We start from the raw sequence: 11918 nt of genomic DNA, 5'->3' as shown, positions 1-11918 counted from the left end.
CGATTTGGGAGGATGAGTTCTCTCATCTCCAGGACTTTGGAGCTGTCTTTTCCAGGCCACTTGGAGAGATAGGTGTAGACCAGTCATATTTCACGCAGTGAAATGCTTGGAGACGTCCTCTGGCCTTCCTAGAACAGCTCCTTTTAATCTGTTTCTCCTGATCTTTATTTCAATTCAAGATACTACAGATAGGCTGATGGGAAGCTTGCTTCTCTTGGGGTGGCCACTTACCTAGAAATAGCTGCCTGACCAGAGAGGAAAATATGTGCTAAACACAACCTTCTTCTTGGGATGGGTCTGAGGTCCATGCTTCCATCTTGAGGTAGGCAGGCGATGTTGCTGAAAGGGGGAATACTGTGAGAGGAGAGTACTTTCAGCATGCTATACATACCCAAGTTATCGGAAGGCTTGTGAGGAAATGATTTTGTGGGCCATCCCCCTTATCTTAGAATAATACACAGTACAACTGCAATCATTTCCATAACTCTGGAGGAATGGAGCTTTCGTCATGTGAAATTTCTGCTGTACTGGAGTCTACGTTTGAGTTTCAAATGTTCTTGAAAAGTCTGTGTTGGAGAAAGAAAAGGCGGAGTCTTGCAGAACCAGCACCACATGAGTGATGTGGCAGGAAAGGCGCCCCAGAGTGAAGGAGGAACCCAGATAGCCGAGACGTCACCAGGAGAGCCACGAGTGCTGGCTGAGCAGGAAAGGAGAGCACGGGCTTTGCCTGGAGCTGCACTAGCCAGTCTACACCCTGCAAAGGGGCTATCAGCCTGAGAGGAGTCATTTGCACTCCAAAGACCTGATGTTCTGAGTAGCAGATCAGAGATTGAGTTCTGGAGAGGCTTGACTGGGCATCAGCTGCCAGGAGATCTGGCATTTGCTTCTCTAAGAAGACGAAAACGAGAGCGCTGCCTGGCTGTGCTTGCCCAGGCCCCAGCGCTCCCAGGCAGCTCCATGCCACTCCCAGTGCACTGAGGCCCCCTTTCATAGCTCCCACAGGCAGTCCCAGAAGCACAGAGGTGAGGCACGGGTTGGCAAGGGGAGTAGGCAAATAAAGTTATTTGCGTCCTTTGTCCATTTTCAAAGGACAAAGGAAAAAGCTGAAACAACGTCTAGGTTTTGGAATTTTGTAATCGCTAACATACAAAAGACAAAAAGCTTCAGTAGTGGCACCTTGTCACTCACAAAGGAGAGAAAAATGCTCACTGGGACTGAGAAATTAGATTTTACATCATTGTATTTATTAGGTTCTGAAACAATACACATTCACATCCTTTTGAATACAGTACATTTGGCACAATAATGTTTACAATGAAATAACACTAATGAATGGCAAGAGATTAAAATTACATCCAGAAAGGGAAAAAATGTACAAATAAAGCATCACAATACAAAAAAAAAAAAATCCCTAAAATTGAATACATTTTCTATTTAGCCAGAATTATTTTGCACATAATTTAAAAAGAGGTAATTTTTTTAAGCCTTCTTCTTCTTTTTTTAAAGCAAGAATGCATTGTTTTTTCACCTTTGGAGGAAAAAATTATCTTTCCACTTCACAAAATTTCTCACTTCCATAATGAGAGAACACAGGAGAACAGCTATCCTTCATATATATTTTTGGCAATTTTTTTTTTCACTCCATTTTTTTTTTTCTTAAAAAAAAAAATAAAAAGAGCTGGAAAGATTAGAAAGAATTGGCAGAAATGTAACAGTGTGTCCACTTCCAAACTCTTGTGAAAACTAAAATGAAACAATGACTACTCAAGGAACACACAAGCTTTTTTTCTATAGACTCCACGGGATTTGAACCAGCCAGTGTGAGAACTTGATCAGCTCCAGCCCCAAGCAGGAGGCCCCAGAGCAAGACTGGAGACTTGGGTGCTGACAGCGGGTGTCTCTGGGCCAGGTGACTTATTGTTGACTGACTGTCTGGAGCTGCTGGGTGGAATGTATGATTATTTGACTTCCCAGCAAAAATGCCAATTGTCCTGTTGGAAGGGCCCAACCTCCACTGACGTGGGAACTCCACCAAGCCCTTACACAGGCCATTTGGCATTGCACTTAGCGCTTGCTTGGTTGTTCAACGTTCATCATGGTGAAGGAAGCAGGAGAAAAAGAGAGAGCAGTAGTGATGCATGAGTATGATGGGCAGTATTGTCATGTCTCCCTAAAAATGAGATGATGCCACCATGAAGATGTTTCTGTGCTTGTACTCAACTCCAGAAGATCGCCTCTCCCTAGGATGTCAAGTTACCGAAGATAAATTAAGTTAATCGACTGGTCTTCCTCACGTCACTGGTATGCCAAACACACAAATGGATAGAGCATAATATTTGAAATGACCATAAGAACAGATAATAATTACACCTGAGTTTTTAAAAAATAAAAACACAAGAGAACTGAATGTCACCATGAGTAACAAAGGCTACCACCAGCCAGAGGCCAATACGGACACCAACTCTCCATGGGCTCCAGCTAGTCACTGTCCAAGCTTTGAAACCACCATCAGAAACATTCCTTTCTCTTCCCCACCTCTATCAGGGCGTAGTAGAGCACAGGAGAACTATAGGTGAGATTTAATATAGCTTAATATATGTTTACATCTTTTAAGACAAACCAAAATGAAATAAACACTACGGAGAATTGCCCCCCTCCCCACCCCCAAAAGAAAAAGAAAAGAAACAAACACACTTTATCTCTCGGTAACTTGAACCAATACACTTACAGAGTATTGCACCTGGACATTAGAATTATTCTTTCATAGACTAAAGTTTTATAATATGCCTGAACATGCAGCAGTTGATACCTCTAAATTCAATGAATTAATTCCACAGGCCTTGCAGCAAACACTATATACAAAAATCTCAAATGTACAAAAGGCAAAAAGCTTCATTAGTGCCACTTTGCCACTCACAAGTATATATATTTAGGGGCAGCTGGGAAATCCACGTGCAACAGTTGGAATGGATTCCATTCCCTGCTAAATCAGTTCAGGAAAATAGATAATCAAATGACCTCCGGGGAAACATATACACAAAGCCACAAAGAACCCTTGGGAATCAAAGAATGTAACACTGTTAGCATATCTACAGGAGGTAACATCACATCCATTAAATAGTGCCCACATGAGTTGCCATTGCATGTCACACAGAAACAAGCCTCTGAGTACGTCTGGGTACATTGTCAGTTTTCAAACAAGTTGCTCTTCAGTCTCTGGATGTTCTCTGCATAACCCATGTTTAACCTCATCCTGCTTGTTCCAAAAGCAGATATTTCATATTAAACGTTACATGTTTAATGTTTAAAAACCACAACACAGTAGTACTATCATTGTGTAGAAGTGTGCAAAATAACACACTGCTGCAGAAAATAAATAGAGTTTATGCTGGGAACTTAGGAAGAAACCGGAAAGAGAATTTGGGAACCGAGCTTTGCTAGAACCCTAGGGTCTTGGCCTTCAGTGCAGTGGCCTTTGTGTTCAGGCAGAACTTCAACAATGAGAACCGCTACGGGTTTCCTTTCCTCTCATCTCATACAGACCCCACTGTGCCACGAAAGCATTAAGAGCATAAACCATGGACAATTGGTTTCTCACTGCATATTAGCCCTTGAATTAATACTGCGTTAATCCTGCATTAATTAATTGAATTAATCCTGTATTAATACGGGAATTTACATCTTTTGGTCAATTAGAAAGCAAATTTGTGAATATATGTGTCAAATTAATAGACTTCAAAATCAAATTTCTTTTTCTATAAAGAGTGATTTCTTCCACGAGATGCATGCTTCCACAACTTTGGCATGCCCCAAAGCTAAAACCACAGCAAGCAAGAATTAGCCATTCCAGAGCAAACCAACACAGGTAGGCGACCCGTGCATCGGCCAGTCTGTCTCCTTCATAGGCATGCCTTGAGGGTGCCCACCTTCATGCTGAAGAAGCACCGGTCTCTTCTCCTGGACAGAAGGGCAGAGGGTGGCAGGCGGAGGGGCTGCAGGGATGGAAAGCGAGAGTTGTTGGGCCTCTATCTCCAAGGGCAGAGCCAGAGTCTTCTTGTTTGCCTTTTGTTTTTATTGTTTTCCTTTGCAGTGAAAGAACTGAAATTGCTTCACTGTCAGGAGCCCCCAAAGAGTGGAAAGAGGCTTGCCAACAGACCAAACACAGCAGGGTGTCCAGCTAACTGATGACCCCAACATGTATCTGCATCACTGACGAGTCAAGAACCAAAGTACCTTCTGGTCACCAGGCAGAAGGAGGGAGCAGCTGGCCTGGGGTAAGGGAATGCAATAAATAGAGAGTGGTCAGGGGCTTGGGGTTCTGGGGAGGAGAAGTAGTTCAAGACCTTGTGAGCCTCTGGAAACTAGAAATCGTCTCGGCACCCGTCTTGCAGCATCACCAAACTCCACCTGGAGTGACTTCTCAGGGCATTAGGTCTTCACCAAAGTAGGAGAAGCCTTTGAATTCCTCCTGGTTGATCTGCTTCACAATCGCTTCATCCACAAGTGTGAGTACCGGCTCTTCCCGGGTAAAATCTTGGTCAAAGTTATTGACGTCTCTTTTAGTTTTCTGTAAGAAAAGAGAAAGCACTGACTCCAGGCTGACCTTTCTCTCCAGGGCCCCGCACAGGGAGTAGGCACTGAGCTGACCAGCCTCTCGCCAAAGCAGGCCGCTAGCTACTGAGAGCAGACACAGAGCTGTTCCAATGAGGTAACGATGGATGGCCCCAGGACCAGGAGGTGACAGAGGACTTGGAGAAGAAAAATGAGTCCAGGTGAAAAGGAAGAAGGGTCTGTGAGAGGGTATGATGGAAAAGCAGGGAAGTGGGATTCCCAAAGACAGTGCGTGTGTGTGTGTATGTGTGAGCACGCATGTGTGTGTGTGTGTGTCTGTGTGTGTGTGTTTGGGAGACTGGGATGCATAGCTCCCATCTCACATTCTCCTTCCAGCGTCTGCCCTAACCCTCTGGCCCCATCAAGATCTCCCTCCCTGTGACCCAGGGAACAAACTCAAATCCCCCTCCCACAAAGTCTCCAGTGCTCTTTCTTCCCTACAGGTAGAACCCCCCATAACCTTGCCAAGTCTGCTCCATATGACCTCCTATAATATGAAAATGGGGAGGGGGTGGGATTGCCTTCTGGGAAATCTGTCTTGATCCCTAGCTGCTCTCACCATGAACCCCCTTTTGTGCTCCCACATTATTTGTTTTATTACACTCAACACTCTAACTTGCAATGAACTGTTTATGCTTTTGCCTCGACTAAGAGCTCTGTGAAGGCAGGCGCCCCGTCTTAGTCAACCTGGGGTTCCCAGCAATAAGTGTGTACTGAGTGATTGAATATGCAAACAAACCCCCCACTGACTCCCCAGCTCAGAAGGACCCCTGCCCACTTGGAGGCTCAAGCTGCCAAAGTAGAGCTGATGGCAATCAAATAAATCCTGGTTTGGGGAGAAAAATCAATAAGCATAAATAATACTTTCGGCCTCTAGGGGCGTCCAGTTGAGTTGGGAGCCAGTATTCCTAACTGGAATAGACTGCAGCGGTTAGAAAAACTTGCATGGAGAAGTGGGGGCTTGGCTGAGCCTTGAAGAATGAGTTACAATTGCATTAGTAGAGATGGGTGAAAGGCACCTTGGCAGGAAGAAAGACAAAAGCAGGGGGCAGGAACACAAAAAATGTATACACAGGACAATGGGTTTGCCAAGCTCCCTGGGGCAGAGTCCAGCGTGAAGATGGCAGGAGGTCAGAGTGGAGACGGACGGCAGAGGCCTTCAGTACCAGGGCCCATCTCCCCCACAGCACAATGCTGAGAAGATGGAAGGGGCTCGGGCAACACATTCTCAGACACTGATTAACTGTGTTACCCAAGATCAGTGACCTGGATGATGGGATAAATCTTGTGGAAAGAGTAGCATTATTACTTGTAGGAGGAAAAATACTAATATATGCTATGTTCTGTGGAAATCTAAAAGATGTTAATAAGTAGTCTCTGAAAAAAGTGGTTTTGAGATAAAGCTTTATTTTGTACCCTGCTTTTGGAGATCTGCAATGCACCTTGCTGAATTACGGGCTCTCAGATGTCCTAAAGTCAAGAAACCCAGTGCATGTAGTTCGGCCCAGCCTTCCTCAAACATGACACATATATATATATATATAATTTTGTTTTCCTGAATAGCTTATTAATATCTCTCCTGGAGGAGAGGTCTGCAGAACCTGGCTTGAGAAATGCTGCTTTAGTTTACAAAGAACCTTTGCATTCATTTGCTCATTTGATCTTTGGAACACGCAGGTATTTTTATCCCGATCACACAGATGAGAAAACTGTGGCTCACAGAGGTTTGGTGACGTGCTCAGAGTCACCCAACTAGTTAAAAGTAGAGCCATACTCAAATCCAGGTCCCAGCATGATGCCTTCCGTGGTGTGCAATGTCTGGAAAGCTGGACACTGGAGAAGAGGGAAGACACAGCAAGCGTCAAATGCAACCAGGAGATGTTTAGATGAAGCCACTAGGCTAAAATCAAGCCAGAAAGTCTTGCCAGCAGACCAGCATGGTGGCACAGGGCTGTGGGTCAAGGAGAGAGTGGGTACTGTGAACTGGGTGACCTCAGCAGGGGAGTCCGCTTTCAAATTACCCCAGGTTGAGATCAGAATCACATGGACAGTGTGGAGCAGAGATGAGATAATCTTCTAGAACCCATCAGCACTGCTTGGCATCTTCTCCCTGGGCTTGAGCTACATAGTAGGTAGTCTCAGATCGTGGCAGGGAGACAGCAGGGAGACAGAAAACCCAAGGGGTGGAAATCGGACCTGCCACTGAAGGACACATGTGTTGCCCTTGAAATGGGAAAGCCGAGTGGCTTAGTCATCTCTATCAGAAGGGCTGGCCCCAGGCACGAGGACTATCTGTTCTCCATCTCCAGTGTGTACAGAGCAAGAGGAAAAGGGGGGCCCTGAGTGGAGAGGGACTTCAGAGAAGAACAACAAAGCCCATCCCCACAGTGACGCATGTTGGACATGGGAGGGCTGGTGCCTGGGGAAAGGGTGTGGTGACGCCTCTCCTGAAGATCTTATCAAAAGAGGGATGGGTGTACTTTGATTGAGGAGGGGTTACAGAGTATGGGCCTGCGGTGCAGGGTGAAATGAGTCCAGACGGAGGAGTAGGGTGGGGAGAAGGTGATGGTGTCCTGAGAAGCCCTGAGTATCATCCCAGAAGGCGGCCATGGGGCATCCTTAATGGGGGCAGGAGGGCAAAGGGGACCAGCAGGTAGGAGGGGCAGGAGTTGGGTGAAGAAGAGAGGCAAGGAACAGGGCAGGAGGAAAACTCAGAGTCACATCACCACGGGTGGGCCTCGCCCAAGTCTCCTGAAGTGTCAGGGGCAGGACCACCTTTTTCCCAGCTCCCGCTCCCTGGTCACTAATGAGCGGAGTGTGCACAGAGACCCTTGGGGAATCTGCAAACACTCTGGCATTGGCTCCCCCTGTTTATCTACTTGTTTGTGCCTCACCTTTCAGTCATTACTGTCTATTCATCACGGAAACTGGTCGTTTCCTGAGGTCAACTGAGCTAAATTGCCTATGATGTCTGAATTTCACAGATTATGTACCAGGGAATCAGGCTCCGTCAACACAGTTAAGGACAGAATTCCCAGAGGACCTCTAGCTCCGCAGCAGGGTAGCTGAGAGAGCTGTGCAGTGTGGCTCTGGTCTTTCCAGGGGTTTCAGACTCATCTGTGGCATCTGAGTGAGTGCGCCTTCTTTAAGAGCTCTACAGAAAAACATACTTGGCTCACCAACCTCCTTATGCAACCTGGCCCAGGCCCTGTTTTCCTTGAAGATATTTCAGGTGCGTGTCAGTTACTCATTTCCAATTCAAATAACCAACATCCCCACTATGTGCTATTCCTGACTATTAACCTTAGAGGCTTGGGAAGTTTTCTAAAGCAAATATTTCTGGGAAACTCCATCCTCTATTAATAGCATGTATGCAGCACAGCTTCCTCAAATTTGAGGAGGACTGGGAGTTATAGCCTTTACTCACTGACTTTATTCTCTGAAAAGCTGCTTTCTCCCCCGCCCCCCCACAGGCACAAGACTTGACTCCAAGGTTCCGATGGGTCAACTTCCACAGACACTCCCTGTTTCCTTGGGTCCCTGGTCATCCCAGATGCTTCCTCTAATGTCTAAATGCCAGACTCTTAGCCCACACTGCACAGCCTGAGAGGTGGCACTGGGACACACGGTACGACCTTCTAACTCTTCAGACCTTATTTTCTCCATGAAGCTCTTCCCACATCCTCTGGCCCATACTGAGGGGAGGCTGCATGGAGTAGGAGAAAGCGTACTGGCTGCCCTCTCATCCTTGTAGTGTCCCTGCCTGGTTATGTGACACTGTGTGAAGTCACTCTTTGAGCCTTGGTCTTTTCATCTGTAAAATGGGGGTGGAAACAGTGCCTTGAGGACTGAGATGCCAAATGTGAGGTACCTCAGTGCAGACCCTGATACATAACGGGTACCCAATAAATGTGAGTCCTTAGCGTGCCTCTGAGTCTGAGCACTTCTGTGCCACCCGCTAGCACCGTCCCCAGCTTGGCTGTGTTAATCACCACAGTCTGTGTGAATGATCTGCCCATTGACACCGTGAGCTTCTGGGTGGCAGGGACAGAGTCTTCCCTTTCTCTCTATGCCTCCACATCTGGAACTAGTGCTGAGCTTGAGCCTGCCTGAACATTCTAGTGCTTCCTCCAGTGACTGAGGTTCTTCTGATGGCGCTTCACTGCGCTGGGGAAAAGCCCCAGGTTCTTACACCCACCCACTTCTAAGGCCTTTCAGGATCTTATGCCTGCCTACCCACCCAAGTTAGCTCCTGGGCCCTGCTGAACCATGAAGTTCTCTGGTCACACTGGCTTGCGCCTGCCTCTAAGCCTCTGTCTGGAACACCCCCTCCCCTCCTTACATTCTGCCCCATGTCCTCATCACTGACTTTTGCTCACTTTTCCTATCTTGGCCTCGATGCTGTTCTTTCAGGAAGGCTCCCTTGTCCCTCCAGGCTTCCGAAGGGTGTCCATTCGCTCTCCTGACTCTTTTCACCGCACTCACACTAGGTGTCCTCCTCTTCTCAACTCATCTGCCAGCTCCTTGTGGGGAGGGACCAGGTTGAACTCACCATTCTATCCCCAGCCTTGCATAATGCCTGGAGCAAAGTGAGTGCTCAGTAGGTATCTACCAGAAAACATGAATGGATGCACCTCTCTTGCTGCTCTTTATTAGAGCCACCAACACGAGCTAGATTCACAACCAGTGTCGACGGTCCTGCCAGAGGGCTTTTCCATTTGGGAAAGTACAGCTGGAGTGGGGAGAAGGCTGAGGTCTGATTCATGAAGGGCCAGGAGTGGGGCAGCCCAGACTCTTGCAGCCTCACAGGGCCCTGAGACATAGGCAGACTTAGGCCTATTATGGTGAACGGGGTTTCTTCTCCCAGTAGCTGTCAACTTGGGGCACTAGGGTTCCCTGGCTGATATAAGATAGAAATAGAAACAGGTTCAACCAGAGAAATTGCAATTTGGGAAAATGACATCAAGAGATAGGGGCTAAGGGGAGTTTAGGGACTTGATGTGTAGGTCCCTCATCTTTGTGGTTGGGGCTAGGGGAGAATGACATTCCTATTCCTTCAGAAATGAGGTCTTGTCTTTGAGAGGTCTGGGCTGATCTTGGGGGAAGGGCACATTTCTGGGGTCTGCTGTGGGGCAGTGAGCTAGAAGTTAGTGAAACAGAGTTACAGTCACTCCAGAGCCTTCTGAGAAACTGCATCTGAGCACAGCCAGCGGGCTCATCTTATAAATCACTCAGGCCACTGAGCGCTGGGGGCTCAGCCGGGCGTGGTGGTGTTTGGACCCCAGGCAGCCTGAATGCTTGCTTCCTGTGTGGCTAGTGCCATTCTCTCATAGCCCTCACTGTACTGAAGTCATAAACACAAGCTTTCAGAGGAGCCAGCGATATCTGCTTCTGTCTTCATCTGATTACCAGGAGATCAAGAGATGACTTTGTTCTAAAGCACCGAGAACACTCCCTGGCCTGACAGGCTGGGGCACAAGGCTGGCTTTCATGTGGCCGCCTTGCTGGACCCTGCCTACCTCTTCATCTCTGCCTGGCATGCCAGCAAGAACATAGGCAGCAGAATGACCGCAAACCAGGGGTGCCCTGCCCCATGTGTGCGACCAGCATGGAGGAAACACGATGTCTTCACATGTTCTCCAAATGCCTGCTCTCCTCTAGGTCCCATGTCAGGTTCCATCTCCTTCCTAAGTCTTCCCTGACACCAGCCTCACCCCATGTGACCCTCTTCCCAGTCCCCATGGCACCTTCTGGATCATGTATTTGGTCCCTTCTTTCGATGTTTTATGTGTGTCCTATTCTCCTCTCACATCCCTCAAGGCACCTAATGCAAAGCAGGGCACTCAGTAGACACTTAAGACTCATTTGTTCAAAATAATTGTATTCACTGTAACACTCAAATCTAAAATTCCTCCTAGCTTTGAAATGTCAATATTGTTATCTAAGCTCTACTTTCCTCTTTTAAATGTTCTAAAAGAAAAAGCAAGAATTTAAATAATTAGAGTGCTTCCTCAACATCAGTTAACTGGATCTTAACTGGAATCCTGGGCTGGAACAGAATGTCCAGTTAGCTATCATTTACCTAGAAATTTCTCCAAACATTATCCTCAATCCTCCTCCCCTTCCCCCGACCCCTGCCTTTTGATTTTGTTAACCAAGAACTGGTTATACTTTTGGACTTTCTTTATAGAAAAGGGTGCGAAATGTACAGACTGTTCATCTGGCCCTGGGCAGCCCCTGGAACCTTTTACAGCACCTATCTTGCTCAGTGCTTCCCCACGTTTTTTGTTTTTTTTTTGTAATCTATCTCCTTTTTTCAATGTGGTGGCCGAGCTGACCACTCCATTCCTGACTCTGGTCTGAGCAATGCCAAGGTCAACGGTATGACCCGGTACTTCATGGAAACCCTCAAATTAAACTGATGTCTATGATAGTACCCATGTTTTATCATTTCTTAAGTAGCTGTGATAAGTCACAGTTTTATCAATGCAGTTTAACCCTGTTATATGTTGACTTGTGTCCCTCCCCCTCCCCCCCCAAAAAAAATATGTTGAAATCCTAACTCCCAGTACCTCAGAATATGACTTTATTTGGAAAATAAATTTACATTATTTGGCAATGTAATCAAATTAAGATGAAGTCACTAGGATGGGCTCTAATCCAATATGGCTGGTATCCTTATAAATAAGGGGAATTTTGGACACAGAGACAGGTGTGCACAAAGGGAAGCCCGTGTGAAGAGCCAGAGGGAGAATGTCCCATGAAGTACAGAGTGACACTGCCAGAAGCTAAGGAACGTCCAGGACTCCCAAAACTGAAAGGGATAAGAAAGGATTCTTCCCCTACAGGTGTCAGAGGGTGCATGCGTGACCCTGCTGACACCTTCATCTCAGACTTCCAGCCTCCAGAAGTGGGAGACAATACATTTCTGTCGTTCTAAGCCCCCTAGTTTGTAGTACTCTGTTGGGGTCGCCCTAGGAAACTAATAAAAACCCCAATCTTCTGAAATAGACTTTTCGAATCTAAACGAAATCCTTGATTTCTTCTTCTTTTGGTACTTCTTTCTAGCCTGTCACGATCACCATAAATAATGATTCTATAATTTACCTCTCTGCATCTTAGTTTATTTGCCAGAAAAGTGGGGGTTATATGAGAGCTTGACAAAGGTTACATGAGAGCATCTAAGTGAAGGTCATGTGAACTCTAAAGTAGCATGTAGATGCCATTTTAATTCTGTCATCCATCTTATCTGCTATATCCTTCAGCTTTTGGTCATCCTACAATCTGATTAGAACGCCTCCTCTCTC

The 11918-nt window shown here is 46.6% G+C and overlaps 1 protein-coding gene across 1 annotated transcript in view; it reads right to left on the bottom strand.

Moving 5' to 3' along the window:
- Window positions 1-1224: 1224 nt before the first annotated feature.
- The window catches only part of PRKCE (protein kinase C epsilon), a 469050-nt gene continuing 458356 nt past the window's right edge, over window positions 1225-11918 (bottom strand). The window contains exon 16 of the mRNA XM_019748625.2: window positions 1225-4567. Within this exon, the coding sequence (XP_019604184.1) occupies window positions 4421-4567 (147 nt within the window). The 3' untranslated portion in view covers window positions 1225-4420. The remainder of the gene's footprint in view (window positions 4568-11918) is intronic.

This window comes from Rhinolophus sinicus, linkage group LG05, assembly GCF_036562045.2.
Source record: "Rhinolophus sinicus isolate RSC01 linkage group LG05, ASM3656204v1, whole genome shotgun sequence".
NCBI lineage: Eukaryota > Metazoa > Chordata > Mammalia > Chiroptera > Rhinolophidae > Rhinolophus > Rhinolophus sinicus.
The sequence above is the reverse complement of the archived record's forward strand: the minus strand, read 5'-3'. Positions and strand labels throughout refer to the sequence as shown.